We start from the raw sequence: 26,075 nt of genomic DNA on the forward strand, positions 1-26,075 counted from the left end.
CGGTCCGGTGAGAGTGCAGAGCTGAGGTAGGAAGTAGGAACGGGAAGGCTGGAAAGGCAGGGTAGGAGTCTTGAATGCCAGGCTGGGTGTCTGTACTGAATTCGGTAGACAACTTAGGAACGACTGAAGGTTTGGATCTGGAAAGCTGTGCTGAATTAATTAGGACTTACGTCTTTAGGTTAAGTACCGATCCTCCCTATTAAATGCAGATGCTGGCTGAAAAGCTAAGCTTCTTAAGAACTGGCACCCACCGACCTGCTGCTAAAGATGCATGTATCTACAAGGCTCCTTGAGGGGCTTAGCCAGTGGCTGCTTTATGTTTTATCTGCAGCTTTGGTTCTCTTCCTCTCCAATACCACCCTTGTGCCTCCTCCCAGCACTCCTTGTTTCCCTTGGCAGGCAAAACAAGTCCAGTGAAGCATAAGTCTATGGCCCAGGTAAGGCTTGGCCTCAGAGGCCCTCGAACTGCAGGGTGATGCTAAAAGGGAGGAGGAAGCTGACAGAAGGTATGGGATCCAGTTCAGCTTAATGCACTGACGCCTGACTTGGGTTAGGACAGGTCAGAACAACCTTTGAGTTGACAGCCCCTGCCCTCCACCAAAGCCTGCTTAGACAAGTTAGGTGCGAATAAGGGACTTCTCAATACCACCCCTTAGCTTCAGCTCAGGAGAAAGTGACACAAGCAAAAGGCATCTCAGTGCTGTCCTTGCAATTCATGCTGCCTTCCCACCCAGACACACACCTGCCTTACTCGACAGCAGCCACGGGCTTGAGAATGACTCACTGGAGATAGAACACCCTTCCCTTTGGAGGTGACCCAAGGAGAGCCACAGGATCAGTAACCTGAGCCAGAGATGACACCAAAAACTACCCGTGAGCTGGAAGTGCATCTCGGCATTATGGGGCCAACTGGATCATTTGCCGCCTTTAAAAAAATTACTTCTTACTCTTAATTTTGAATCATTTCAAAGATATAGAAAATGTGAAAACCAGCATCCTCTATACCACATCACCCGGATTAAACAGATTTAACATTTTATCATAGGAAGACAGCAGTATAAATACAGTGAGAAACTCACCCACACTTTCACCTCTCCCACCTTCATCTGAGGTAACCACCATGACACATACACGTAAGTAAAGTCTTTCGCTCCCAGTATACATACACCCACTAATACATAGCGTCTTCTGTGATTCTGAGTATCTGAGTTTGCTGTAAGCATCCATTTGTAGGGGTGCCTGGGTGGTGCAGTCAGGTAAATGTCCTTGATTTCAGCTCAGGTCATGATCTCAGGGTCATGAGATCAAGTCCCAAGTTGGGCTCTGCGCTCAGATTGAGATTCTCTCTCCCTCTGCCCCTCCTGCTCATGCGCTTTCTCTCTCTAAAATAAATAAATAAATCTTTAAGGAAAACATCCATTTGTAATTTGCCTTAAGTTCTCAATATAATGTATTTATAGTTTCTCCATGTAGAAACACACAGCTCTAGTTCATTCATTTTTAACTACTGATTAGCTTTTTGTTCTATGCTTATGATGATACAGTTATGTTATATGATCACAAAGGTCTGATCCACTGAGGGATAATAGGGTTGTCTTCATCTTGTTTTGTTTTCTTTCATTTTGTTGCTTCTATGCATGCAATTAACGTCCTTGTCCGTGTTTGTTTATGCACCGATGAGAAAGTTTCTCCACAGACACCTAGAAGTAGAATCCTTAGGTCACAGTGCAATGAATATTTTCAACTTTAGTAGGTATTACAAAATTCTCTCTAAGGTGGTTGTACCCATTTACACACCCACCTGCAAATATTATTAGATTAGATCATTATTGCTAAATTGATGGATGTGAAATTTTATTGTTTTTATGATTTGTATGTTTTGATTTCTAGTGAGGTCGAGCATCTTTTCAGTAAAGTTGCCAGATGAAACACAGGAAGCCCAGGACATATGTGGTGCATCTTTTAACTTGATATATGATGTATCTTTTGTCATATACAGGATTGGGTTTTTAAAAATTTCAGTATAGTCATAAAGACGTAAAGACATTTCTTCTGTGTTCTGCTAAAAAAAAAAAAGTCTTAAATTTGTCTGAAATTTATAACTACATGTGGTGTGAGTTAGTAACTTAGCTTTATGTTTTTCCATATGGATAGCTATTTTCCCCAACAGAATATATTAAATTGTTCATACTTGCCTCACTAATCTGCAATGTCTTTCTACTGAGTCTATACTCCCATACTCATGTGGGTCTGTTTCTAGGTTCTCAGTTCCATTCCACTGTCTTTGTCTACCCCTCCCCCTAAAACATAGTGCTTAGTAATTATTTTTAAGAAGATTCATTTATTTATTTGAGAGAGAGGGGGAGAGAGCAAGTGCGTGCATGTCTGCGAGTATGGGCAGGAGCAGAAGGAGAGAGTCCTTCAAGCAGAATCCCCGCTCAGCCAGGAGCCCGCCATGGGGCTCAATCCCACAGCCCATGAGATCACGACCTGAGCTGAAATCAAGAGCCGGACACCTAACCAACTGAGCCACCCAGGTGCCCTAAGTATTATTGCTTTAGTAAATACTAGTATCTTATAGGATGATTTTTCCAATTTTCTCAAAAATTATCTTTGCTCTTGTAAATGAAATGGTCTTCAACATGAATTTTCCCCCAATCTGATAGCAAAAATTTATTTCCAGATATAAAAGTATTACCAGTACATACACAAAGCCTCTTTCTTTTGTTTCCAGAGTGTTGTGATGACTGCAAAGTGGTCTTAGCTCAGAAACTAGACTACATGTCTCACTTCCCAGCTCTGTCCTTTTCTAGTGCTCTGACTTTGAACTTCACGTGTTGATGCCCTGTTTCCACATCTTCAAATGGGGATAAAAAAATAGAACCTACATCATAGGGTCATTATCAAGGTTAAATAAGTTAACATGTATAAAGAGCTTTACTTATTATTAGGTAATCAGAAAACAAAGAATTAAATGTGACTAAAGGCTTATGCTTTGATGTCAGGCTGCCTGGAATAGAATCGCCCTCATCATCCATTCATCAACAAAACCAAAACAAGCTCTTTTGTGAAATACAATGCAGAAGAGGACATAAAGCAAAGGTCTATTATATCCTATGCACAACAATGATAAAGTAAACACCCATATGATCACTGTCCAGCAAAGAAACTGACCATCGTTGGCAACTGTTAAATCCGCCGGACTGGTCCATACTGCAGCCCCTCGCACTCCCCCACCCCAGAGATGAGCCCTGCGCACACTCTTAACTATAATCAAGATGTTGATCCTTCTTTAACAACCATCTTTATCTCTATTGGTCTCTATTTTTTTGTTGTTGTTTTAAAACCTACTTTCTCTAATGTTCATATAACTATACCTATTATTTTTTTAATTGTTTAGTTTTCACATGGGATTATTTCTTTATTCTTTTGTTTTCAATGTGTCTTTATGCTTTCGATTCATCTCTTGGAAACGGCATAGAGTTCAATGTTCCAATCGCCCCGTGTCCTTATCTTCTAACCAAAGTAATTAGTCTATTAACTTGTAATAAATTTACAAGTATGTATATTTATTTGGGTTATTTGGGTTTATTTATTTGGATGTATTTAGGTTTAAAATCTACCGCCTTATTTTGTTCTTTCTATTTAGCCCAACCTACTGTGTTTCTTTTTCGTTTTTCTTCTTGTTTGCCTTTGGATGGATTGAGCAATTGCTTTCATTCCATTTTCCTTCCCCACAGTTAGCATCAGACAATATGCAATCCTCACATTCCTTACGTTGTTATCCTAGAAATTGTAACGTGCATCCCTAACTTGCCAGAGCCCAGTGCAACTCAATATCTAATCCTCTTTCTAAACCGTGCAAAAACCTTAGGCCTCTTTGACTCCATTTGTTCAACTCCTAAATGACATGCTATTTTTGGAGCGTGTGTTTTCACTTCATAATTTTAAGGGCACATCGGGCACTGTTAGTATTGTCTTCTACAACTGATGCACATTTTGATTTACCTCTTCTTTACCATTTTCTTTCTCCTCTACTCCTGCATTTCTAACCTTGCAGCTATCATGATCTCCCTTCTGCCTGACACTCCTTCAGAATTTCCTTGACTAGAGCGATTCTTGTCTGAAAAATCTTTACATTGACTTTATTCCTTTTAAACTCTTTATTGTGAAAACTTCAGGCATAAACTAGCATAGGCAAAAGAAAAGAAACTGGTACAGTGAACCCCACTGGCCCACCGTAAGCTTCAGCAACTCCCAACTCACGGACAATCCTGTTTCCCTGGCTTCCCACCCATGTCTATATACCCTGAATTACTTAGTGACAAACACCATACAGGTTTACCTATAAATATGTATATCTTAAGAAGGGGGACTCCCTTAAAAAAAAACACCATACTGTCCACCAAAAAAAATCAGCGATGGATATTAACTAAGCTTATGGAGGTAATCATTTTGCAATATGTACATATATCGAATTGTTATGTTGTATACCTTAAACTAATACGATGTGATATGTCAATTATATCACAGTAAGACTAAAAAAAAAATACCAGTCGGGGGAGAAACTATCAGCAATAATTCCTTTATATCATCATGGATCTTGATGTTCACATTTCTCCAATTGTCCCACTAGTTTCTGTTCCTACTGTTTATTTGTTTAAGCTGGATGCAAATGAGTTATTTATATTGTTATTAGTTAACTTGCCACTTCCATTTCTTCGGCTCTATAGATGTTCCCCTCCATCTCTTCTTTTTCTTGCACTTTTTGTTGCTGTTGTTATTGCAGAAACAGTCTGGATTTTGCAAACTGCATCCCTTTACTGTCATGTAACACATTCCTCTGTTCCCTGTTTTTCCTGTGCATTCATAATTGGATCTGGAGACATAATAAAATTCAGGCTCAATTATTTCGCAAGTCTACTTCATAGGCGGGGTTGTGTTCTTCCACCAAGAAGCATGTAGTGTCTGGTTGTTTCCCTTTGGGGAATATAAATAGGAAGGATGATCACTGCCTAGATCCACGAATTCATCAGAGGTGGGATATGGCGATGCTCTAACTCTAGCAGTCCTCCTCCATTCATCAGCTGGAATACTCATGTGAAGGGAAACTCCCTCATCCATCATTTGGTAATTGTGAAGTACAGTTTACATAGGAAAGGCAGAATAACTGATTCTTTCCCTATCGCTAGCATTTCCAGAATGAATTGTTCGTTGGTATCTCCCAAAGGTGATTAATGAGATCATTATCACTATAGAAATTATGCAATTAAACATATTTGATGTGTTTCAATCCATTACAGTTATTATCCTTATTGATGCTCCAATTGTTTCCATCAATGGTCAGTGGGAGCTTATTCAAGTTGGCTCCTGAGTCCTTTTGACTGACTCCAGTAGCCTTTAACAGATTCTTTGCTTTTTGGTGAGAAAAATATTCCAGGCTCACCCTGTATATTTTTCCAAAGATCCATGGTAATTTTTGGTGGCAAGTGGTATTTAAAGACCATAATCTGGGCACCAGGGGTGTTTTTCACTACTGGGTTAGTCATTGTTTCTGGACTTTTCCATGGACAGAACCAGGAAATGTGTTCTTATTTTTAAAATAAAATATATCGCAAGAAGAAAAACATTATGAATTGATACCGATACTTCCAATTCAAATTTAGCAGTACACGGTGTTTACTTACTCTCATTTATCACTCGCACACCAAAAATCGTGGTCCTCAATGACACCGGCCTATTTATCCATTGGCTTTAGCCTGCACAGGGCCAGGACCAGGGTGAGGCCAGTGAGGCCCGTACTGTGTGGAAGTTCAGGAGGCACCACTCTCTGGCTGGTGCAGGTGCATGAGAACCTCCTCACCCATGCTGGACCCCACATATCCACTGCAGGAAAACTGAGATAAAAAGTTCTGGGTTGGGAGGTTGCATTAAGTAAATGAAGAAATACAGAATGCTGTGGCATTACCTACCTCGAGGGACAGACGGGGAGTGAACTGTCCCCAAGCCCTTCTTCTTTAACTGAGGATCCCAGGGCAGCCCCCTCAACACTTCCTGCAGCTACCGCAGTGTTCCTCCACCTCTTCTCCTTCATTAGATGTTTTTCTTTTCTTTCCTGATCTAGGAGCTCCCTTGTATATCAACTGCAATCAAATTATCCTACCCTAGCCCACCACAGGGGCTGAAGGCAGACCAAAGCAATTTTTTCAGACAATTAAGAACATGGGGATGGTATTTGATTAAGCATTATGACCTTGCAAACTATTATTACACATACTGAGGTTTCTTTTCCCCACGGATATCGAAACTAACCAAAGAACAGGGCATCTACATTTAAAAAAAAAAAAAAAAAAACGAAAAAACTCCATGATGTAGATGCATGTAGAATGCATAAAATGAAACAGTCACACATTAAAACTACCACTTAGAATCATTTAGTGTGCAGGACATATTATGCAATAATTTCTTAGCTGTTTGGGATAAATAGTGTCGGATTATCTCACAAAGTTTGCATCCCCACCCATATATTTGGTACTGGAGGGTTCTCATGCCAGGTCACATCATGTAGTCTTTTCTTGATGACACTGGGCTTCAAAGACCAGTGTAGGGGACCCTGGCTAGCTCAGTCATTAAGTGTCTGCCTTCGGCTTAGGTCATGATCCCAGGGTCCTGGGATAGAGCCCCACATCGGGCTCCCTGCTCGGCGGGAGGCCTGCTTCTCCCTCTCCCACTCCCCCTGCTTGTGTTTCCTCTCTTGCTGTCTCTCTCTGTCAAATAAATGAATAAAATCTTTAAAAAAAAAAAAACAAAGACCAGTGTAAACCAGCATCCCTTTGGGTGATGAATGCTTATGAAAGAGAAAAATTCTTCTTAGAGATCATGATTTAGCATTATTGGGATAGAGCCCAAGTGTCTGCATGAACCAGCTCACTCAGTGATTCTGCTACAGAGAAACCCCACTCGTGGGTGTTCTCTTCCTGGTCCTGGCTCATGGCTTGGGTTTTGAGTGACTTTTTTCTTTGAATTGATATTCACCCTTTACTTGGCCCTATTGGTAAACCAGATACAGAAACTCCTTTCTTGTTCCTGTCAGTGACAGCAAATCACCTTTGCCCTAGGGTATGTCTCCTAATCTGGGTTTAGTCCTGATACCTACTATTACCAGGGGGGTCTGGACTTCATGGGAGAAAGGTCTTTTCTGGCCACCTTCAGGACTGCACAGCCAAGCATAGCTGTCAATTTTAAATAGGTTTTAAGGCCACTCCTGGTATCAGTCTGACTCACCAGAAACACTTCAATTATATAAATTTCAAAACCAAGTATTAGGAATATAAATAACTTCATTTTCCTGAGAACTAATTACTACCCAGAGTTCCTCTGCACGAGTTTCCAGAAGCCCAGAGCTACTTCCACGGGGCTGGGATCTGGACACCGAGGTAAAGGGCATTGGGGGACACAAGTCACAAAGGTGCAATGGGCCTGGGTTCTAGCTCTGCACCTTGCCTGGTGTGGGCTTTGGGCAACAGGCCCTTTCTTTCTCGGAACCACAAGGGTGCCTTCATTCTTTATAGCTGAGGACGCTGTCTTGCAGGACTCTGGGGAAAAGTCAGGGAAAGAGTAGATGAGAGAGTGAAGAGCTGTAGTCATCCACACCTTCCACAAGTATTTACTGGGCGCCTACTATCTGTCTGATTGGCTCAGGAAATACAATGACAATCAAAGCAGATGTGATGTCTGTTTTCAGGGAGCTTAGAGTCCGTTGGGGTAGGCAGACAGACACTGAACCAATCAAATAAATACCTGAAGCTGTGACAGGGGTCGGCGCTCAGAAGCAGAGGGTCAGTGGTCAAAGCCACGGACGCATAGGCCGGGAGCTCACCGTCAAGGAGCACGGGGTGGGCTATGAGCCAGAGCTGCTCCCGCCGAGCGAAGGCAGCAGCAACAGGACTGATGGGAGGCAGCACGGAGCCAGAAGGGTGAGGCTAGAGGGTCACAAGATGCCGCCCAGGGAGCCGGCTGGGAAGGACCCCTCGGGGTCTGGACCTTCATACCTTGCGCCCTGCCATGGGCATGACAGCCCTCATGCTGCGCCCTCCCCCCCGTTGTGTACTCATCGGTGTATCTGTCTCGCTCTCAGGACAGGTGTGAGGGGGCAATGTGGCCCAGTGGTCAGAACACAGGCTCTGCAGCAAACAGACTCGGTGTTACTCTTGGAGCCACCACATGCGCCTGTGTGACCTCGGGCAGCCTTGGTTGCCTCTGCTGCGGAACAAGGAAACAGTATCGCTTACCTCCCAAGATCAGTATAATGAGTTAATACGTGTGGAAGTTTGTCGAACAGGACCTGACACATGGGAAGTGGGGAACAAACACGAGCTATTCGTATTAATGGTGCGCTAAGCACTTTGTATTGTAATGGCTCGACTTACTTCTTGCAAAAACCCTATGATAGTTACTGTAATTACTGATACTTTACAGATAAGGGTTCTACCATTCATTAAAAAAAATATGTTAGGTTTAAGGGCGCCTGAGTGGCTCAGTCGTTAAGCGTCTGCCTTCGGCTCAGGTCATGATCCCAGGGTCCTGGGTTCGAGTTCTGCATCGGGCTCCCTGCTCGGTGGGAAGCCTGCTTCTCCCTCTCCCACTCCCCCTGCTTGTGTTTCCTCTCTGGCTGTGTCTCTGTCTGTCAAATAAATAAATAAAATCTTTAAAAAAAATATGTTAGGCTTAAATTGCACTACTGGGTATTTACCCCAAAGATACAAATGTAGGGATCTGAAGGGGTACGTGCACCCCGATGTTTATAGCAGCGATATCCACAATAGCCAAACTGTGGAAAGAGCCAAGATGTCCATTGACAGATGAATGGATAAAGAAGATGTGGTATATATATTCAATGGAATATTATGCAGCCATCAAAAGGAATGAAATCTTGCCATTGCCACGACGTGGATGGAACTGGAGGGTATTATGCTGAGCGAAGTAAGTCAATCAGAGAAAGACATGTATCATATGACCTCACTGATATGAGGAATTCTTAATCTCAGGAAACAAACTGAGGGTTGCTGGAGTTGGGGCGTGGGATGGGAGGGATGGGGTGGCTGGCGGATAGACACTGGGGAGGGTATGTGCTATGGTGAGCGCTGTGAATTGTGTAAGACTGTGGAATCACAGACCTGTACCTCTGAAACAAATAATACATTATATGTTAAAAAAAAAAAAGAAGAAGAAGAAGATAGCAGGAAGGGAAGAATGAAGGGGGGGAAATCGGAGGGGGAGACGAACCATGAGAGACTATGGACTCTGAGAAACAAACTGAGGGTTCTAGAGGGGAGGGGAGTGGGGGGATGGGTTAGCCCGGTGATGGGTATTAAAGAGGGCACATTCTGCATGGAGCACTGGGTGTTATACACAAACAATGAATCATGGAACACTACATCTAAAACTAATGATGTAATGTATGGTGATTAACATAACATAATAAAAAAAATATGTTAGGCTTAGAGAACAAATAGACAGTTACAGGGAGGGGGATGGGTGAAACAGGTGAAGGGGATGGAGAGTTCACTATCACAATGAGCACTGAGTGATCTCCGGAAGTGTGGAATCAGTACATTGTGCCCCTGAAACTAAGATAACACTGTATGTGAACTGTACTGGAATTAAAAGGAAAGAAAAAGTAAAAAAGTGTTAGGTGCTGTGCTAGGAGCTAGGATTGGCAATGAGCAGAAGAAATACAGGCCCTGCTCTTAGATGCAGGAAGAAAAGTTAAAATGCTCCTGGGCCCCCACTGACCGAGCCTGGGACAGTTTGAGCCTCCACATAGACAATGATAGTAAAAATGATAAGGCGTTGAATAAAACAGAAATTCGCGAGTCCAACCTGATATAAATAAATGAGCACACAGATAAAGGTGTGGGGGAGGACTCTGTTATGTTAGAATGCCGACTAATGAATGCAGAGGAAATGGTGGAGTTTTGAAAAACTGCCAGTTGACAAACATCATAGTAGAAACTGATTCAGGCAAGAATTGTTATTGGGGGCACCTGGGTGGCGCAGTCGGTTAAGCGGCCGACTCGTGATTTCCGCTCAGGTCGTGATCTCATGGGTGGTGAGATTGAGCCCCGCATCAGGCCCCGAGCTCAGAGTGGGATCTGCTTGAGTTTCTCTCTCTCTCTCCCTCTGTTCCTCCCCGCCATGCGCGATCTTTCTCTTCTAAATAAATAAGTACATCTTTTTTAAAAAAGGAATCGTTAACTGATGCTAAAACCACAGGGTGAAGTTGACAAGGAATGGGATATTTACCTGCTCTCAAAATACTTCTTAATTACAATGAGGAAAACCCTTTTTTTTCCCTAAGTTAACCGAAACTCTATTTTTTTTAGAGTTTTAATTTAAATTCCAGTTAGTACATACAGTGTAATGTTAGTTTCAGGTGTACAATGTAGGTGATTCAACACTTCCATACATCACCCGGTGCTCATCACGACAGGTGCTCTCCTTAACCCCCATCACCTATTTCACCCATCCCTTCCCTCCCCCACCACCTCCCCTCTGGTAACCATCAGTGTGTTCTCTGTAGTTAAGAGTCTGTTTCTTGGTTTGCCTCCCTCTTCTTTCCTCCTTATGCTCAGTTATTTTAAAATCCTGTCTCTATAGTAGAAAATCCTGGCAGATACCACCTTAACCAAGGGATGAAAGTGAACATCACCAGTGAGGGACAATGACACCATGTGCCTCCTGATCCGATGTGCTGAGAAGGTCACGATATCGCTCTGTGGTATTCGCGTCAAATATTCGTAACCGTGAATTTAATCATGAAGAAACTGCAGACGAACTCAGATTTAGGGACGTTCTACAAAAGAATTGGTTTATACTCTTCAAAGATGTTAAGATCATGAAAGACAAGGGCAGACTGGGGGACTATTCCAGATAAGAAACTTGACAACTAAGTGTAACGTGTGATCCTGGATCCAGGACAAGAAAAAAAAGAGGGTTTTCTTTTTTGCTATAAAGGACATTATTGGGACAATTGGAAAAATATGAATGTCTATAGATTACATCATAGTAGTACATTTATATTAACTTCCTGAATTTGAGAACAGCACTGTAGGTATGAAAGACAATGTCCTTGTTTTTAGGAACACACACTAAGAGGTACTAAAGGGTAAAGGAACTTCATATTTGCATCTCTCACATGGTCCAGAAAATAAAAAAATAATAATAATAATAGTAATGTATGTGTGTATATATGTATATATAGAGAGAGATCGATAAACCAATAGATAAAATGATAAAGCAAATGATGTAAAATGTGAACTCTTGGGGGATCTGGGTTAAGGATATACAAAAGTTCTCTCTACTATTTTTGCACCTTTTTTCCCCTAAATATGAAATTATTAGAAATTAAAAGCTATCAAAAAATCAAGGAAGCTCCACCCCTGCCCCCACACCTGTCTGGGGGAGAGGTGGGGGCAGCGGCGAGGAGGGGGAGATGTGACCCCAGGTCTGCAGAACACGCAAACCTGCCCAGGTGGCTGTGCCTCTCTGCAGACAGAGCAGTTTCCGGCTGGCTGGGGAAGGGTGCTGACAAGAAACAGTATTCCTGGCCCTTTTCCAGTGCGGGAGGAAACAGTGAGAGGAAACAGTGAAAGCTCCGCAGGGCTGAGGAGCCGGCACCAGAAGCAGAGGCGTGGGCAGGAGGTGGGGTCCTGGCAGGGTCTGTGGCCAGCAGGGCTTGCTGGGGACCAGAGATTTGCTGCCCTGAGGCCCTCTCCCACCACAGGGAAAGGGGAAGGAGGGACTGGAAGGGACTGGGAAAAAGAGAAAGGGAGTGACTAACGCTCACGAGCCACCCACCATCTGCCAAGCACTGTTCTGGGTGGTTTACGTTTATTACCTCACTAATCCTCACAGAAGGTTCTGAGAGGTGATAGAGGTTCTGCTATGATTCCCATTTTAGAGATGAGGAAGTAGAGGCTCAGAGAGGTAAGGACAGAGATTCTGTGCAGGGGCAGGACGGTGGAATAGAGATGCTCACTGATTTTTATGCTGAAAGCCACAACAACAAAGCTGGTTAAAATAAGAACTTAAAAAAATTAATGAAGGATCTGGCAAGAAAGTATAAAACATTCAGAAGTCAAAATCTAGGTGAAATTAGGAGCCCAGAGAGGTGGGCAGGGCAGGAGGTTGCCGTTCACCTTGAGGGCATTTGTCAGATCATGTGACCTTGGCTTTGGTTCTCACAGGCCAATAAAGATGAGAAACAAGGGTCAACCCAAGGTGGGAGACTAATGGAAGACACCAGCCCCCACAAAGCTGATCTTCATCAGATTAGGGGGAAACTAGGAGTACATCCCCCCCCCGCCACCGCCCGCCCCACTCATCATCCCCACTAAAACCTACAAAGAGATCTTAGCACTGAATTGAGGAAGCAAGCATTTTCCCTGAGAATTCATAACCTCAAATGTGCTGTCGGTGGTTTTGAAGCCGGAATTCATATTCCCTGGTTCAACTAAAACATCTAAGCTGAAGTTTTAGATTGAAGTATCCCCCCAGAGATTTTGGTACAAACGCTGAAGCAGGAAGAAGCAAATTCCCTCTTCCTTCCTGGATGTTCAGAAAGTGAAAAGGTAAACAGAAAAAATAATGCAGACTCCATTACAGAAACCACAGATTCAAAAATACATAAAGACTGGCAGAAACAAAGATTTCACACAAAAGCCATGAAGGTGGAGAGGTGAAGAACAAGCCAGCCCAGGAGTGGCCAACTTCAAAGAACTCAGGCCAAAATACTTCACCTTTAACCAAAGGCCTACTCTAATGATGAGTTTCTCAACCTCAGGCACATAATTTTTTGTTGTCAGGGCTGATACACTGTAGGATGTTTAGAAGCATCCCTTGGGTTCTACCCACCAGATGCCAGTAGCATCAATCCCCAGGCTAGACTGTGGCAACCAAAAATGTCTCCAGACATTGCTAAATATCCCCTAAGGGGTAAACTGCCCCTGGTTGAGAACGACCAACCTAAACTAATGAACCTAGATGATAATAATAATGAACACAGGTTACAGATCTGAGAAGCAAGAGTAGAGATGGAAAAGCCTCATTGCAGGTGAGGCTTTTTTTTTTTTAAGGGGTGCTGAGGGGCTGCTCCCCTTTTATTATTGATAGGAGGTTCCTCTAACGGGAGTGTGACACCCCTCCCCTGTGGGGCCATTGTCCGACCTGTGCATTGTCCCTTCAAGTACCCTCTCAGAAGAAGAGCCCCCACATCCGCCTGCCAATGCCTTGTCAATCATAGAGGACGTTGAACTTGTTCACGAACTGGTTCATGGTGTTGCAGGTTGGGGTGAAGCAGCTAATGTGCAGAGAAAATAGTACAATAACCCAGTGGCAGCAAATCTCAGAAAGAGCCAGCAAAATTACACTCCCTGAAAGAACCTTCTACAAATATCTGGGGCATGAAAATCCAACTCATTTTATGGCGCGTAATTTTTTAAATTGAGTTAGCACAGAATCAATACAAAGATGCTAAAAAAGGCGGGGGGGGGAGGCTGGGAAAGATCCACAAAGCCTACCAGATAAAGAACAATGGCCAGGAAAAAAAAATGTTCTCACGGAATAGATGAAAAAATCTGACTAAACATCGTTCTATGAATGAACAAATCTTACTAAAACAATTGCTTCTGTGAGAGAAGACCACAAAGCAGAAATAGGACAACAGATCTTAGGGGATCACTACCAATCTACAGCCACTAAACACCTGAGTGTGCTCATTCTCCCATGAGTAGGACACACTCAAGCCTCCTCCTTGAGGGAGACACCAAAGTTACCGTACTCCAGATCTTTGAGTGATGCACAGACCTCTCTACCAGGTTCAGATGTGGTTCCCTGTGGTCTGATGACCTGCAGGCTACAAGACAATTCATTTGTCCCACCCACCTGACCAACAAGCAATGGTGAAGCAGAGAAAACAAGACTGTAATAGGTACCAGCTGCGGAAGACAGAAGAGGGGCAATGCACACTAGTCCTGGGCAGGGACTGTGAGGACTCCCGCCCTGGGAGTGGATGGTCAGTCCTCTGGAAGACCCCCTTGTCTTCTGTCCTCATCTGAAGTGGATGACAGAAAATATGTCTTCCTTTAGGGCTGTGTTGGGGCCTAAACACTTATGGGCTTTTGTGGTTTCTTTGGATAAACAATTCCCTGGATGATTTATTAGGGATCCAAGTTTGTTTGCTTCTTGTGCTGGTCCTGAGCTGCTGCCATCCTTTGGGGTGGGAAGCTGATGTCCCCACCCCAGTCAGGAGAATGGGACATTCTTCTGATGTGGGAAAATCTGCTCTGGGTCAGATGGGTGGTGAACAGCCTCTGGCCCTGCTGCAGATGAAGGCAAAGGCCTAGCTCATACAAAGAGATCCAGCGGGAATGCAATGGTTTAGGGAAGACAGGAGCTCATTTCTCTCTCAGCTAATGGCCCATCTTGAGTCCTCATTCCACCTCCACAGGCAGCTCAATGTCATGAGGTCCCCAGGCCTTGCCCTCACGCTGGGTCAAAGGCAGACTGCAGGGAGGCCTACATTCTTCTGGGAAGAACAAGAGGGACATGCCCACAGTCTTAAAGCCTCGGTCCAGCATGGCATGCACTGCTTGCTTGCTGAGTCCAGGAAACTCTGGCACGTGGCCATGCTCACTGCAAAAGAGGCCCGAGGGATTCAGTCTAGCCCCTTGCAGAGAAAGATGCAGAAAATGGATTTCAGTGGACCATGGGCAGTCTCAACTCTGCTCTGTCCAACTGGCTACCGGATACGGGTGAGATCTCCCTTCCCACCACAGAACACACTCACCCCCTCTCCGAGCGCGTTAATCCCAAATTCCATCTGGCTACACTCCAAGCCAAAGTACAGTTTATCTGGGAGAAAGGAAGTCCTCTCTAGAGCCACATATGGTTCCTCATGGCCCAGTGACATGTAAACTTCAAGACAGCTCCTCTGTCCCCAACCCCCCACCCCCCCACCCCCACCGGCCCCCTCCCCGCACACCCAAGTACAGTGCTGGACAGGAATGGGGAAACCACAGTCAAACTCCCATGTGGAAAAGGTAAGAAGAGAAACACTCAAAAGTCACCAGTACACGCATGCAAAGATGTTCAGCATCACTCATTATCAGGGAAATGCAAGTCAAAATCACAATGAGATACCACCCCACACAGGTCAGGATGGCTAAAATAATAATTAAAAACACACACACACACACACAAGAAACAAGTGTTGGCGAGGCTGTGGAGAAAAAGGAACCCTCGTGCACTGTTAGTGGGAATGCAAACCGGGGCAGCCACTGTGGAAACCAGTATGGAGGTTCCTCAAAAAGTTAAAAATAGAACTACCCTATGATCCAGTAATTGCACTACTGGGTATTTACTCAAAAAACACAAAAACACTAATTCAAAGGGATACATGCACCCCTGTGTTTATAGCAGCATTATTCACAGTAGCCAAGATATGGAAGCAGCCCAAGTGTCCATCTGTGTAAAGAAGTGGTAGATACATACAATGGATTATTACTTGGTCATCAAAAAGAAACCTTGCCATTTGCAATAACATGGATGGAGCTAGAGGATATCAGGCTAAGTGAAGTAAGTCAGTCAGAGAAAGACAAATGCGATTTGATTTCATTCATATGTAGAATTTAAGAAACAAAACAAATGAGCAAAGGGGGAAAAGAGAGAAAAAAAAAACAAACAAGAAACAGACTCTGAACTATAGAGAACAAACCGATGGTTACCAGAGGGGAGGGTTGTGAGGGGATGGGTGAAATAGGAGACGGGGTTAAGGAGTGCACTTGTCGTGATAAGCATAGGGTGATGTCTAGAATTGCTAAATCACTATATTGTATTATAACACTGTATGTGAACTATAGTGGAATTAAAATTAAAAAAAAAAAGTCACTGGTGCATAAGAAATTATACTGGCAACTGGTGAGGACTTGCTCTGGCAGATGAGGCTAATCTGGCCAACCCAGTTCTGGGAAATTCTTCCTTCCCCATCATCCTCTGTGGCCGCTTCTGAAGTAGGTATTAAAAGGTCTGACCTCCTTGGGGCTCGAACAATTGTAATCACCGGTCAATTCCTACTTTTCTTGGCAATCCCCTCAAAAGGCTTCTGGTCAAGGTGCTTCTAGCTAGTTCCAGGTGCCAATAACCACACCCAAAGATGTTTTCTCAGCAGAGTTCTGAAGCCTGTTTTATTACTTTGTTTCCTGCTCTGGCCCATCTAACTTTCATTCGGGCCACTCGGGGGAATTCTGAAACAATAAGTCTGAGTGGGAAGACAATACCCTTAACCTAACCTCACTCCAGGGCTGGATCCTGTGCTGGGCCTCCTGGGTGGTCTTCCAGAAAGGCTCTAAGCCACAATAGCTGATTTCCTTCTAAGTGGATGACAAAGAAGGGTGGGTGGCTTTCACCTCTCAGGCGCCGTATTTCTAGATATTCTCTATTCCTTTCCATCTCTCAGGTCTTTTTTTAATAATCTGCTGAAAGCCACAAAGAACAGCAATCAGTATACACTGATATTCCAGCTCTTTCCAGCCACTTCTCCTAGAGCTGCGAACTCAGCCAGTACATGACCGGCCTTCCAAAGCGTCATAAAAATGGTTTTATCAGCTGTTTTTCCAAGGTATAACAAGAGTCTCCAACTTTCCAGCCTGCAATGTCTGCACCCTTCCCACCTGCAGCAAAACCACTAAGTCAATGCCTCATATTGTAGGGGTTTTGCTAAAACAGCAAATAATAAACTGCCAGTATTGTTCTTTGTTTATTTAGGGTCAGGGAAGGCTGCTATAAGAATGAGAGCCCATAATGATTTGGTGGCTCAACGAAGAGGGAAATGTGTTTCTTTCACATGTAATAGTCTATGAGGACCATTCCAGATTGGCAGGCTGTTGGGTTCCACAAAGTCATCCAGGAGCCTGGGGGCCTTCCGTCCTGTTGCCCTGCCATCCTCTAGGCCATTGGCCTTGGCAGCTTGATCACCGCTGGGTTGGAGGCGCATCCAGGTTCCCACTTGTGGGAAGGGGAAAGAAAGCATGGGGGTGGTGGGAGGGTACACCTGAAGGCCGAGGCCTGGGAGAATCACGCTTCCCTTGCCGGTATATGCCATTGGCAAAAAACTTAATCACATCGAGAGACCTCCATGCAGGAGCATCTGGGACCTAGAGTCTGGCTGTGTGCCCTGGAGGAAGGGGAAAATGAGTGTTGGTGGGCAATTAGCAGTCTCTGCCCTGCGCCTGGGAGCTGAATGGGCAGGTGGTCCTCCTGAGTCATATGGCCTTGAGCATAAGTCGAGAGGACGTTTGTCTCTGTGGGAGGCCCTGGTCCTCTCACCCCACACACGTGCTTATTGCCCATCCAGAATGCGGGGCCAGCAGACCACGATGACACACGTTTGCTTGGCCAACTTTGCCGGATCTAAAATGTACTCTACAGTACTCTCTAAAATGATGCCCAGCCTCCTCCCCTGTGCGGGTGGGTGCCCGAGAGAGACGCATGGCGGCCCTAGGAACCTGCTGGGGGATGGAAGGGTGTGCTAGCCTGGAGTCTCCGAGAAGCAGACGCCAAGAAAGGGTTAAGTGTGCAAGGATGTCATTAGGAGACATGCATGTGGGAAATGAACTAGAAGGAGCCAGTGAAGGCCTGGGGGACTCAACAGGGCAGGCCTCGATGCAAGAGTGACCCCGAGAGAAGGAGATAGGGAGAGGCGACCGTGGCAGTCTAAGAAAGCTTCAGCAGACCCACTGGGAAATTCTCGAGCCAAAGTCGACCAAGAAAAAAATCGGCGTCTCCTGGGAATGGTTCTGTCCTCATGTCCCCAGCTGTGCACATGGTCATTGGTGGGGAGCAGCTCGTGGGGGCATGGGATGGATGTCAAAGCCAGGGCTGCTCTGATAAGTATCTCCCCTGTCCCGAGAGGTCTGCAAGGCCCATTCTCATGGCTGCCATGGGAGGTTACGGTAGGAACTGGGGTTCATACTCTAGACAGAGGATTTGAAAATTTTGAAATTAAAAAAAAAAAAATTAGACTGGGTTGCCACCCTGCTCACCACAGACAAGCTGGGTGGCACTGGGTGAGAAAACGAATCCCTCTGATCCTTATTGGTTTCCTCATCTGTAAAATGCCTGGGAAATGTAATCAGGATCAAAGTCAAGTTCCCGCATGAGGTGCTTGTTAAATGGTGCCCTTTATCCCCTCCCCATTTTGCCAGAGCTCAGTGGGTCTAGGGGCTACTCCACACGTGCTCCCTGAGGAAGGAATCCCAAGTCCACGGCTGATCCCAGTTCCCTGGGACAGCAGCTAGCCCCTTCCTCTCAGCCCCACAGCGAGTGGGCCCAGAATCAGTACGGAGTGGGCTGCAGAGGCTAAGCTGGCTTGTAAACCAGTCTGAGAAGCACCCTGATAAATCTCTCTCCCAGAGCCAAAGAGAAATATTTAGAAGAGACTGCCCCGTCCAGGCCTGGGACGGCCACTTGTTACCTCCTCTGGGCTCCAGCTTGTTTGAAAACTCATCACCCAAGCTAGGACTGGGGGCTGAGGCCCAGGTGGGGAAGGGAAGGAAGGAGGCGTCTCCTTGGACAAGCCTGTAAATCCCAGCGGCAGACGGCAGACGGCTGGGCAGGCTTCCACCCACCCCAGGCACACGTCGGCTCTACAGCTCCTGAGAGGCGCTGTCTCTGGTTTCTCTCTCCCTGTGCCCGTTCTCCAGAGCACTTTCTCGGCCGCCTTCCCTCCCTCCTACTCTCTGTGGGCCCCTCTCCCCACCCGCCTTTCTTCTCTCTCTCCAATGGTGGCCCTGATTCTTCTCCATCTCTTGACACCTCCCGGGGCTCCTGGAGTCTGAGTGTGTAGCTCTCTGTACTTCCCCATCTCTGGAGGTCTCCGAGTCTCCCTGTCTCCCTCAGGGGCCTCATTCCTCTCTGTCTTGCTGGTTCTCATGCTCTCTTGCTCCCTCGGAACCATCTCTCTCCCTCTGGTTCCTCCTCTTCCACCATTTTTTTTTTTTTTTTTTAAAGATTTTATTTATTTATTTGACAGAGAGACACAGCGAGAGCAGGAACACAAGCAGGGAGAGTGGGAGAGGGAGAAGCAGGCTTCCCGCAGAGCAGGGAGCCCAATGCGGGGCTCGATCCCAGGACCCTGGGATCATGACCTGAGCCGAAGGCAGACGCTTAACGACTGAGCCACCCAGGCGCCCCTCCTCTTCCACCATTTGACCTCCCAGCCCAGCCGCCTCCTTGGAGCTGTATGCTGCCTTGGACCGCCTTCAAGCCACAAGGAGCAGCCGAGCCCCAAAAGTTCCATAGGGACCTTGGAGGAGCACCCCGATGCCCCATCCGCCCTCCTTCTTCCTCTGTGCACGGCAGACCTGTTCAGAACCAGAGGGCCACGCACCCCACACCCAGCCTGCTCCCTCTAATAATACAGCCTCCCAACCTCCTCCCCCTCCCCCAACCCCTCTTGGGGTCACTGCCTCTTCTAAATTTCTTTCGGTATCCAACCCTTAGAGCTCATGGCTAGTTACGGGCGATACTAAGAAACTGGGACAAATAGGACATCGTTTTTATACCAAAGAGAGGGGAATTGGCTTAATTAAATGTGCAGTATCTATTCAACAGAATTTTATAAAAACCATGATGTAGAGCCATACGTACGGGTGTTAAATACAAATCCAGGTAAGCCAAAAGCAGATTAAAAATAGTATTTAGAGCATAAACCCATTTTGTAAAATAAAAGAAATATGCATAACATCATAATTTACTTCAGGGTGGTGGGAGTATGGGTAACTTGTTTTTTATTGTGATGAACAAATAAAGCCAACCAGGACATAGGCCAGATAGGCACTGATCTTCTTCACTGCCCCTTTATTGATTTTAGCCCAACAAACATTTCTGAAGCTCCAACTGGGTGCTCAGCCCTCCCAGCAGCCAAACAGGAACTGGAGTGATCAGATATGCAACAGATCCTATGACAACCCCTGGAGACTGGCCAGGGTGACCCAAGGAGACCCTTCAGGTAGGTCTTCAGCTGGGCTTGGTGCTGAAGGTGAATAGAAGAGGCTCTCGGGGGCAAAGGGTACTGGCAGGGGAGGGGTACCCAGAGGGGAGCTGGGTAGCTAGGATCTCAAATGTGAAGGGTGTGAACCCCACCCCCCCAGGAAGGCTTGGGGCACCCACCAATTAAACAGCAGAAACAGGACCCACTGCTCAAGACCTGCGGTAAGACAGGGGAGGAGGATGAGGGACTAGAATGGGGGGGGGGGAGTTCTCAAACCAGCCTAGCCATGCAGCCGCAGAGACTGGAATCAAAGCCTGAACTCACCGCTGCCTGGCCATGCTGTGGCCCTTGAAGTTAGGGGCCTTCTGTCAGGAACCCCCACCACAATGAAACTGTGGCCGTGGACTGCAGGGGCCAGTGTGTTCCCAAGGGCTAGGCAGCGCCAAAGACCCCAGCCCCCAAGGCCCTGGGCCTGGCCTCCTCTGTTGGACCGAGATGGGAGGACATTCTTTCAGGCCCTGTGGGTTCTATTTTTGTTTCTTTGTTTCACTTCCTCGGCTCTCTAGTTTTCTGCAGAGTCTAGCGCTAGGAGTCCGCGCTAGGAGAGGTGCGGAGTCAAGAGGCAGTTCAGTTGTCCTGCGGGGCCGAGCTGAGCGCAGCACCAGCCCCCACCACCAGAGGGCACCCGAGCACAGAAACTGGCAATTTCGAGAGAGAGGGGTAGCGAAAGCACCCAAGCTCTCCGCGGATCTCTGAACTACTCAGCCTAGGGCCTGGCCACGGTGGGTCAGCTCTGGAGTAATCCTGGAGGGCTTGGCTGGGTGGGGGCCCCATGTGTGGGGACCTGCCCTCCTCGACCGAACGTGGCTTATTACATAGATCGCCACCTACTGCCAGGTGATAGTGTTACACTGCCAACCCAGAGGGTTTAGGGTGTAGGCAGGAGTGCGGGGCAGCGGCTGGAGAGCACCGGAAAGGGACCCGTGTGATGGAAGGAGCACTGGACGCGGAGTCAGGACAGCTGACTGCGCCGCCACTACGTTCCGTGTGACCTCTCCCTCTCCCCTGTTTGTTTTCTCATCTGTAAACAGAGGGGGTGGGAAGACTTGGTGGTACCCAAGCGCCCTTCAGGCTTCCAAAGACATGCCCCACCCTCCTTGAAGTGGCCTGAAGAGGGCCACGGAGGCTGGAGAAAGGGGACCGAAGAACCAAAACGGCCGCTGTCTGCTTGGGGCAGTGCAGGGGCGCCCGGCACGGCGCTGAGTCAGCACGGGAGACGCGCAGCACTCTGTCGGGTCCCACCACGCAAATATCCCCGCCCAGGTCTCCCGCTGCTGGCCCGGGCAGCGCCCCACCCGCCGCCTGGAAGGGGCGCCGAGTGAGTGGGATCTTCTGCGGTGAGTGCGGGACGATGACCCGGCCTCCCTGAGAGGTCAACCGCACCAAGAAAGGTTCTCTCCGTCCTCACGGCGCCGACCTTCGCCTCGCGGGCGGCTTCGCTCCATCCCGGACGCTGGCGATGGGGAACAGAGCAGGGAGGCAGGAGCGCTCTGGGCCGGGTGTGGATCCACTTGGGGAGGCGGGTAATGGCCCCGGGCACCGCGGGCGCGACCTCGTTCCGGTGACTGAAGCTTGTGGAGTTACCTCCACCCGGGGATCCCTGGCCCCACATTCCTGCCACATCCTTCTCCCACCTCCCCCAGTCCCGGGAGCCTGGGCCCCGAAGGTTCAAGAAGTCAAGAGCCTGGAGAAATGCACTGTGCAAATATATTGACTTTATTTGTCTCCGTTCGGGAGCCTCACAGACATATCCAAGTAAAAAGATCGTTAAATAAACGCCGTCAGCCATCGCAATGCAAAAATAAATATCAGTCCTCCGGCCGCAGCAGCAGCTGTGCTGCGCCCCAAGTCCCATCGGCCGCGCCTAACAATTATAAAAGTGTTCAGCGAGAGTGTGTTGGCGTGAGTGTGAACGGGTGTGCGCTGGGGGGCACGGTGGAGCGGTGTGCAAAATCGGAGTTGCAAACCATCAGACAAGGGCGTGGAGCGGCTCTCGGGGGAGCCCCGGCGACCCAGGGCCGACTCAGCGCGGGCGCGCCTCCCGCACACACTCATGGCAGAGTCCGTACTGGGAAGAGTTAAAAAATAAACATTTACAAGAGCAAAGAAAGCGGCCCCCCTCCCCGGCACCCCCGCGCGCTCCGGCCCGGGACCAGTGCAGCGCGGGGCGCACCGAGCAGCTCGCAGCCCGGCGAGAGGTCCCGGTCCTCGCGGGTCCCCGGGGCGCGGGGCCCGGACCCTCTGGGGCTTGGTTCGCGGGTCCCCGGGCGGGCGGCGCCCCTCACAGGGCCGAGTCGGAGTCGCTGGAGTCCAGGCTGTTCCTCAGCTTGCAGCTGCTGAGCTGCTCCCTCTGCAGCGACAGGCTCTGCGTGCTGCGGCGCAGGCACTCCAGGCTCTGCAGGAACGACTTCTTGGCCTTCTCCTCCTCCATGGGGGACACCCCTTCCTCCTCCACCTCCTGGATCTCGTCGAAGGTCACCGGCTGCGTCTTGAAGCGGGACTGGCGCGGCCGCCGCAGCCGGCCCTTGCCCTTGGACAGCTTGGCGGGCCGCACGGGCTGCGGGAACTCGTCGGCCAGGCACACGAAGTGCGGCATCACCGCCTGGTAGCTGGAGCAGATGCCCATCAGCTCGCCGGGCTTGGCGGCCGCCATGGCGCTACCGGCGTCTTCGGGGCCGGGCGGCGGGGCGCCGGGGCTCTCAGGGGGCGGCCGCTGCGCCGGGGCCCCCCGGGAGGCAGCAGCCTGGGGCTCGCCGGGCGGGGGATCCAAATCTGCTGCGGGGTGGCGGCGGCCCTCGCGGGCCCGGGTCGGCGTTCCTCGGGAGGGCGGGCGGGAGGGCCCGTCGGGGGGCGCGGGGCTCGGCTGCTGGGCTGCGCTCCCGGGCGCTCGCCGCCGCGGCTGTCACCGTCTGCCCCGCGGCGGCCCGGCCCGCCGCTTATATAGCCCGCTCCTGCCCACACGGCCGCGAGCTCGGATGACAGCGAATGCCATTTAAAGCGTGCGCGCCCCGCGCCCTTCCGCCTGACGTCGCCCCGCCGCTCTGGGAAAGTAACGGCCCTTTCCCCAGCGCCGCCCGCCCGCCCGCCCCCAGCCAACCCGGCTCCGGAAGGCAGGCCCCGCCCGCGGGGTTCCGGGAGCATCCGAGGCCCCGGGAGCACGCGGCGGGGCGGGGTGGCCGGAGAGCCGGCGGCGGGGTGGGGCTCGGATCGGCCTCACTGGGGCTGCCACTGTCCGTCCTGGGATCCCCAAGTTCGTACGGACCGTGGTGGCCGCGGCGGCGCAGGTCCCCTCCCCCTCCCTGATCCCAAATGCACACACTCAAGACGCTGGTGATTCCGCGGCGGGTTCTGCGTTGGGTGGAGGCAGCTCCCAGCCCTCCTCCAGCGGGGAGAGCCGGGGCACCTGACTCCCCAGAACTGAGTTCGGAGAAAGGGTTGGGTTTCCTCTCTGGATCCTTGTCACCCTTCCGCAGACAAACGCAAATCCGTATACACACACAAACACGCACAGAGCCATGCACGAATAAAGACGCACCCCGATAATTCCATCCCGGTTCCTCCCTTCCCTAGCCGCCTTCTCTCCGTCTCCTCACAACCCCACCCCCAAGTCCCTCGGGCACCAGCCCCCTATTCATGCTCAGAAGAATGACACTTGGATAGGCACTAATAACAATGATAATAACTACAATCTGGAGAGCTTCACTGCAAGCCAGCCAGTGAGCTTCGTTTTACATATATTACCCTATTTAATCTTCCTAACAGCCCTGTGAGGTAATTGGTATTCTCCCAAATTTACATATGAGATAGTAAAGGCACAGAGAGGATAAGTAGCTAGTTTTCTAGGAACGGATGGAACCAGGTGGAGCAGACTGCACAGGGCGCTCTATTATGGTCCCGGGGCCGAAGGCTGGTACCCACCCGTGCCCCTAGGGCTTCTAAGAGCAGGTGCCCTCGTTTTCCTGACTCCCAAGAAGGAACTGTGAGCATGGCTCCAGACCCCAGGGGCCTCAAGAGTGCCAGGCAAAGGGTGGAGCTCACCCTGCCTCCACCTTCCCCACAGGCACCCAGCTAGGCTCACAGGGCCAGGGGAATGAAGGGAATCGATGGGATTTGGCCTCCATTCCTTCCACAGCCATTCAACAGATTCATTAAGGACCGCCTGTGTCCCAGCTCTGGAGTTACATTCCAGTGGGTGGGGCAGACAATAAATATGGAAACAAGACCGTGTTCTTGGGTGCTGTGAGAGGGATGCAGATGGAGAAAGGTGCAGAAGGGGTGGCCAGGGAAGGCTTCTCAGCGCGGGTGATATTTAAGGTGACCCTGAGGGACAATAATAACACTGCTACACGCTTAATATGGGCCATGCTCTGAGTACTTTTTATACCTTAACTCCTCTCAACAGCCCTGGGAAACAAATACTTTTATTATTGTTCTTTACAGATAGAAAAACCAAGGCACAGATAAAGCTAAGCAACTTAGTCAAGGTCACACAGCTGGTACGCAGCAGAGCTGAGTTCAGACGCAGGTGACTTCGCTCCTAAGCCCTCACTCTAAACTTAACCCTGAAGCCCTTTGCCCTGTGCAGTACAAAGAAGGAACCAGAGTGTGATCAAATGAAGAGTGTTTCAGGCAAAGGGGACCCTAGGGCAAAGGCACCAAGGCAGGGAAGAGCTAGTGAGAAAAGCCATGTGGCTAAAGCAGAGTGGGAAGGGGGGATGAGGAGTAGGGACAGGCGCAGAAGGCCTTGACGGCCACATTAAGGAGACAGCATTTTATTCTGAGGGCAATGGTAAGGCACTGGGGAGTTTGGGGCAGGGGAGCGACATGCTCCAATCCCTGTTTTTAAGAGCTCACTCCGGCTGCCATGTGAGGTGTGGACTGGAGAGGGAGGGGTGCAGAAGAAGCAGGGAGCCCACTTACAAGAGCATGACGTCACCGCCCCCCCCCCGCCCCCCGCCCAGATACAAGACACTGAAGACAGGGACTGGGTGAAGACAGTGGAGAGGGAGGGAAAAGGTCAGATTTGGGATGTGCCCGAAGAGAGAATGAGAGGACTTGCTGATGGATTAGATGGGGTGGTGGGAGGAATCAAGGCTGACTTTGATGGATTTGGCCTGAGCGAGTGGTAGACCGGGACAGGAAGGTTGGAGAGGGGCAGGGCCATTGTGGAGTCTGCTGGCTAGCCATCAAAATCCTCTACCTATGGAGGTGAGGCCTGGAGTGCTCATATCGGAACTATATTATGTGAGTGAAAAGTTTATTTATATAATCTTAAGGCCATCTTATTTGGGATTTTCTTTTAACAGCAGCTTAGCAATACTCTAATACAGAAAGTGGTACCAGGAATGCAAAGCTGCCATGTATAAAAACCCTAAAATCTGTGGCACTGGCTTCGCCAACAGGTGGTAATATGGAAACCAGGAGTGGAGGATGGAAAGCTGGTGACCCTTGTTATGCTGTGACAAAACATTTATTAAAACCGTTACCTGTGATCATTCCGAAGACGGAACACATGCCTACTGAGCCTGTAATTCTTGAAAAACGGCTGGAAAGAGCTAAAAACAGTTGCACGTGTTGGCTGCTCAATGATGCTTTTAGCCAGATACCCCAGCAAAGAGACTGGCTAGTTTGCAAGAAGAGATGAGCAGAAGGGGAGATAATACAGAGACCCACTATCATCAGGGCTGGAAAGCCCAGTTGGTTTTGTCCAAGGAGCAGAAGAAGATCAGACTGTCATGGCTTGTGGCAGACCGCCTCTCCCCAGTACCCTCTCCAAGCTTGTCTGTGAGGCCATGCCGAGGGACCATCCCTATAGCAAAGTATTATATTAGCACTGTTGCCTTGTCATTCAAGTCTATTATTTTAGATGCCTTTAGGATAACTTTCATTTAAAATGAGAGAGAGAGGAGTTGGGCAAGGCAAACAGACTTAATAACTCTGACAAGAAAGGAGCTCTGGGTGTGGT

At 48.5% G+C, this 26,075-nt stretch overlaps 2 protein-coding genes across 2 annotated transcripts in view; both read right to left on the minus strand.

Moving 5' to 3' along the window:
- The window catches only part of ALKBH3 (alkB homolog 3, alpha-ketoglutarate dependent dioxygenase), a 124,813-nt gene that overhangs the window by 48,750 nt on the left and 49,988 nt on the right, over window positions 1-26,075 (minus strand). The gene's annotated exons all lie outside the window — the stretch shown is intronic.
- Window positions 21,806-23,143, minus strand: C11H11orf96 (chromosome 11 C11orf96 homolog). The gene has a single exon (XM_036097697.2). It carries the CDS (start codon window positions 22,761-22,763, stop codon window positions 22,392-22,394), a length of 372 nt encoding a protein of 123 aa, XP_035953590.1. The 5' UTR covers window positions 22,764-23,143; the 3' UTR covers window positions 21,806-22,391.

Source organism: Halichoerus grypus, chromosome 11 (assembly GCF_964656455.1).
Source record: "Halichoerus grypus chromosome 11, mHalGry1.hap1.1, whole genome shotgun sequence".
NCBI lineage: Eukaryota > Metazoa > Chordata > Mammalia > Carnivora > Phocidae > Halichoerus > Halichoerus grypus.

Excerpts from the sequence above, each read along its gene's own strand:
- C11H11orf96 (XM_036097697.2), bottom strand. The coding sequence starts at position 22,763 with ATGGCGGCCGCCAAGCCCGGCGAGCTGATGGGCATCTGCTCCAGCTAC.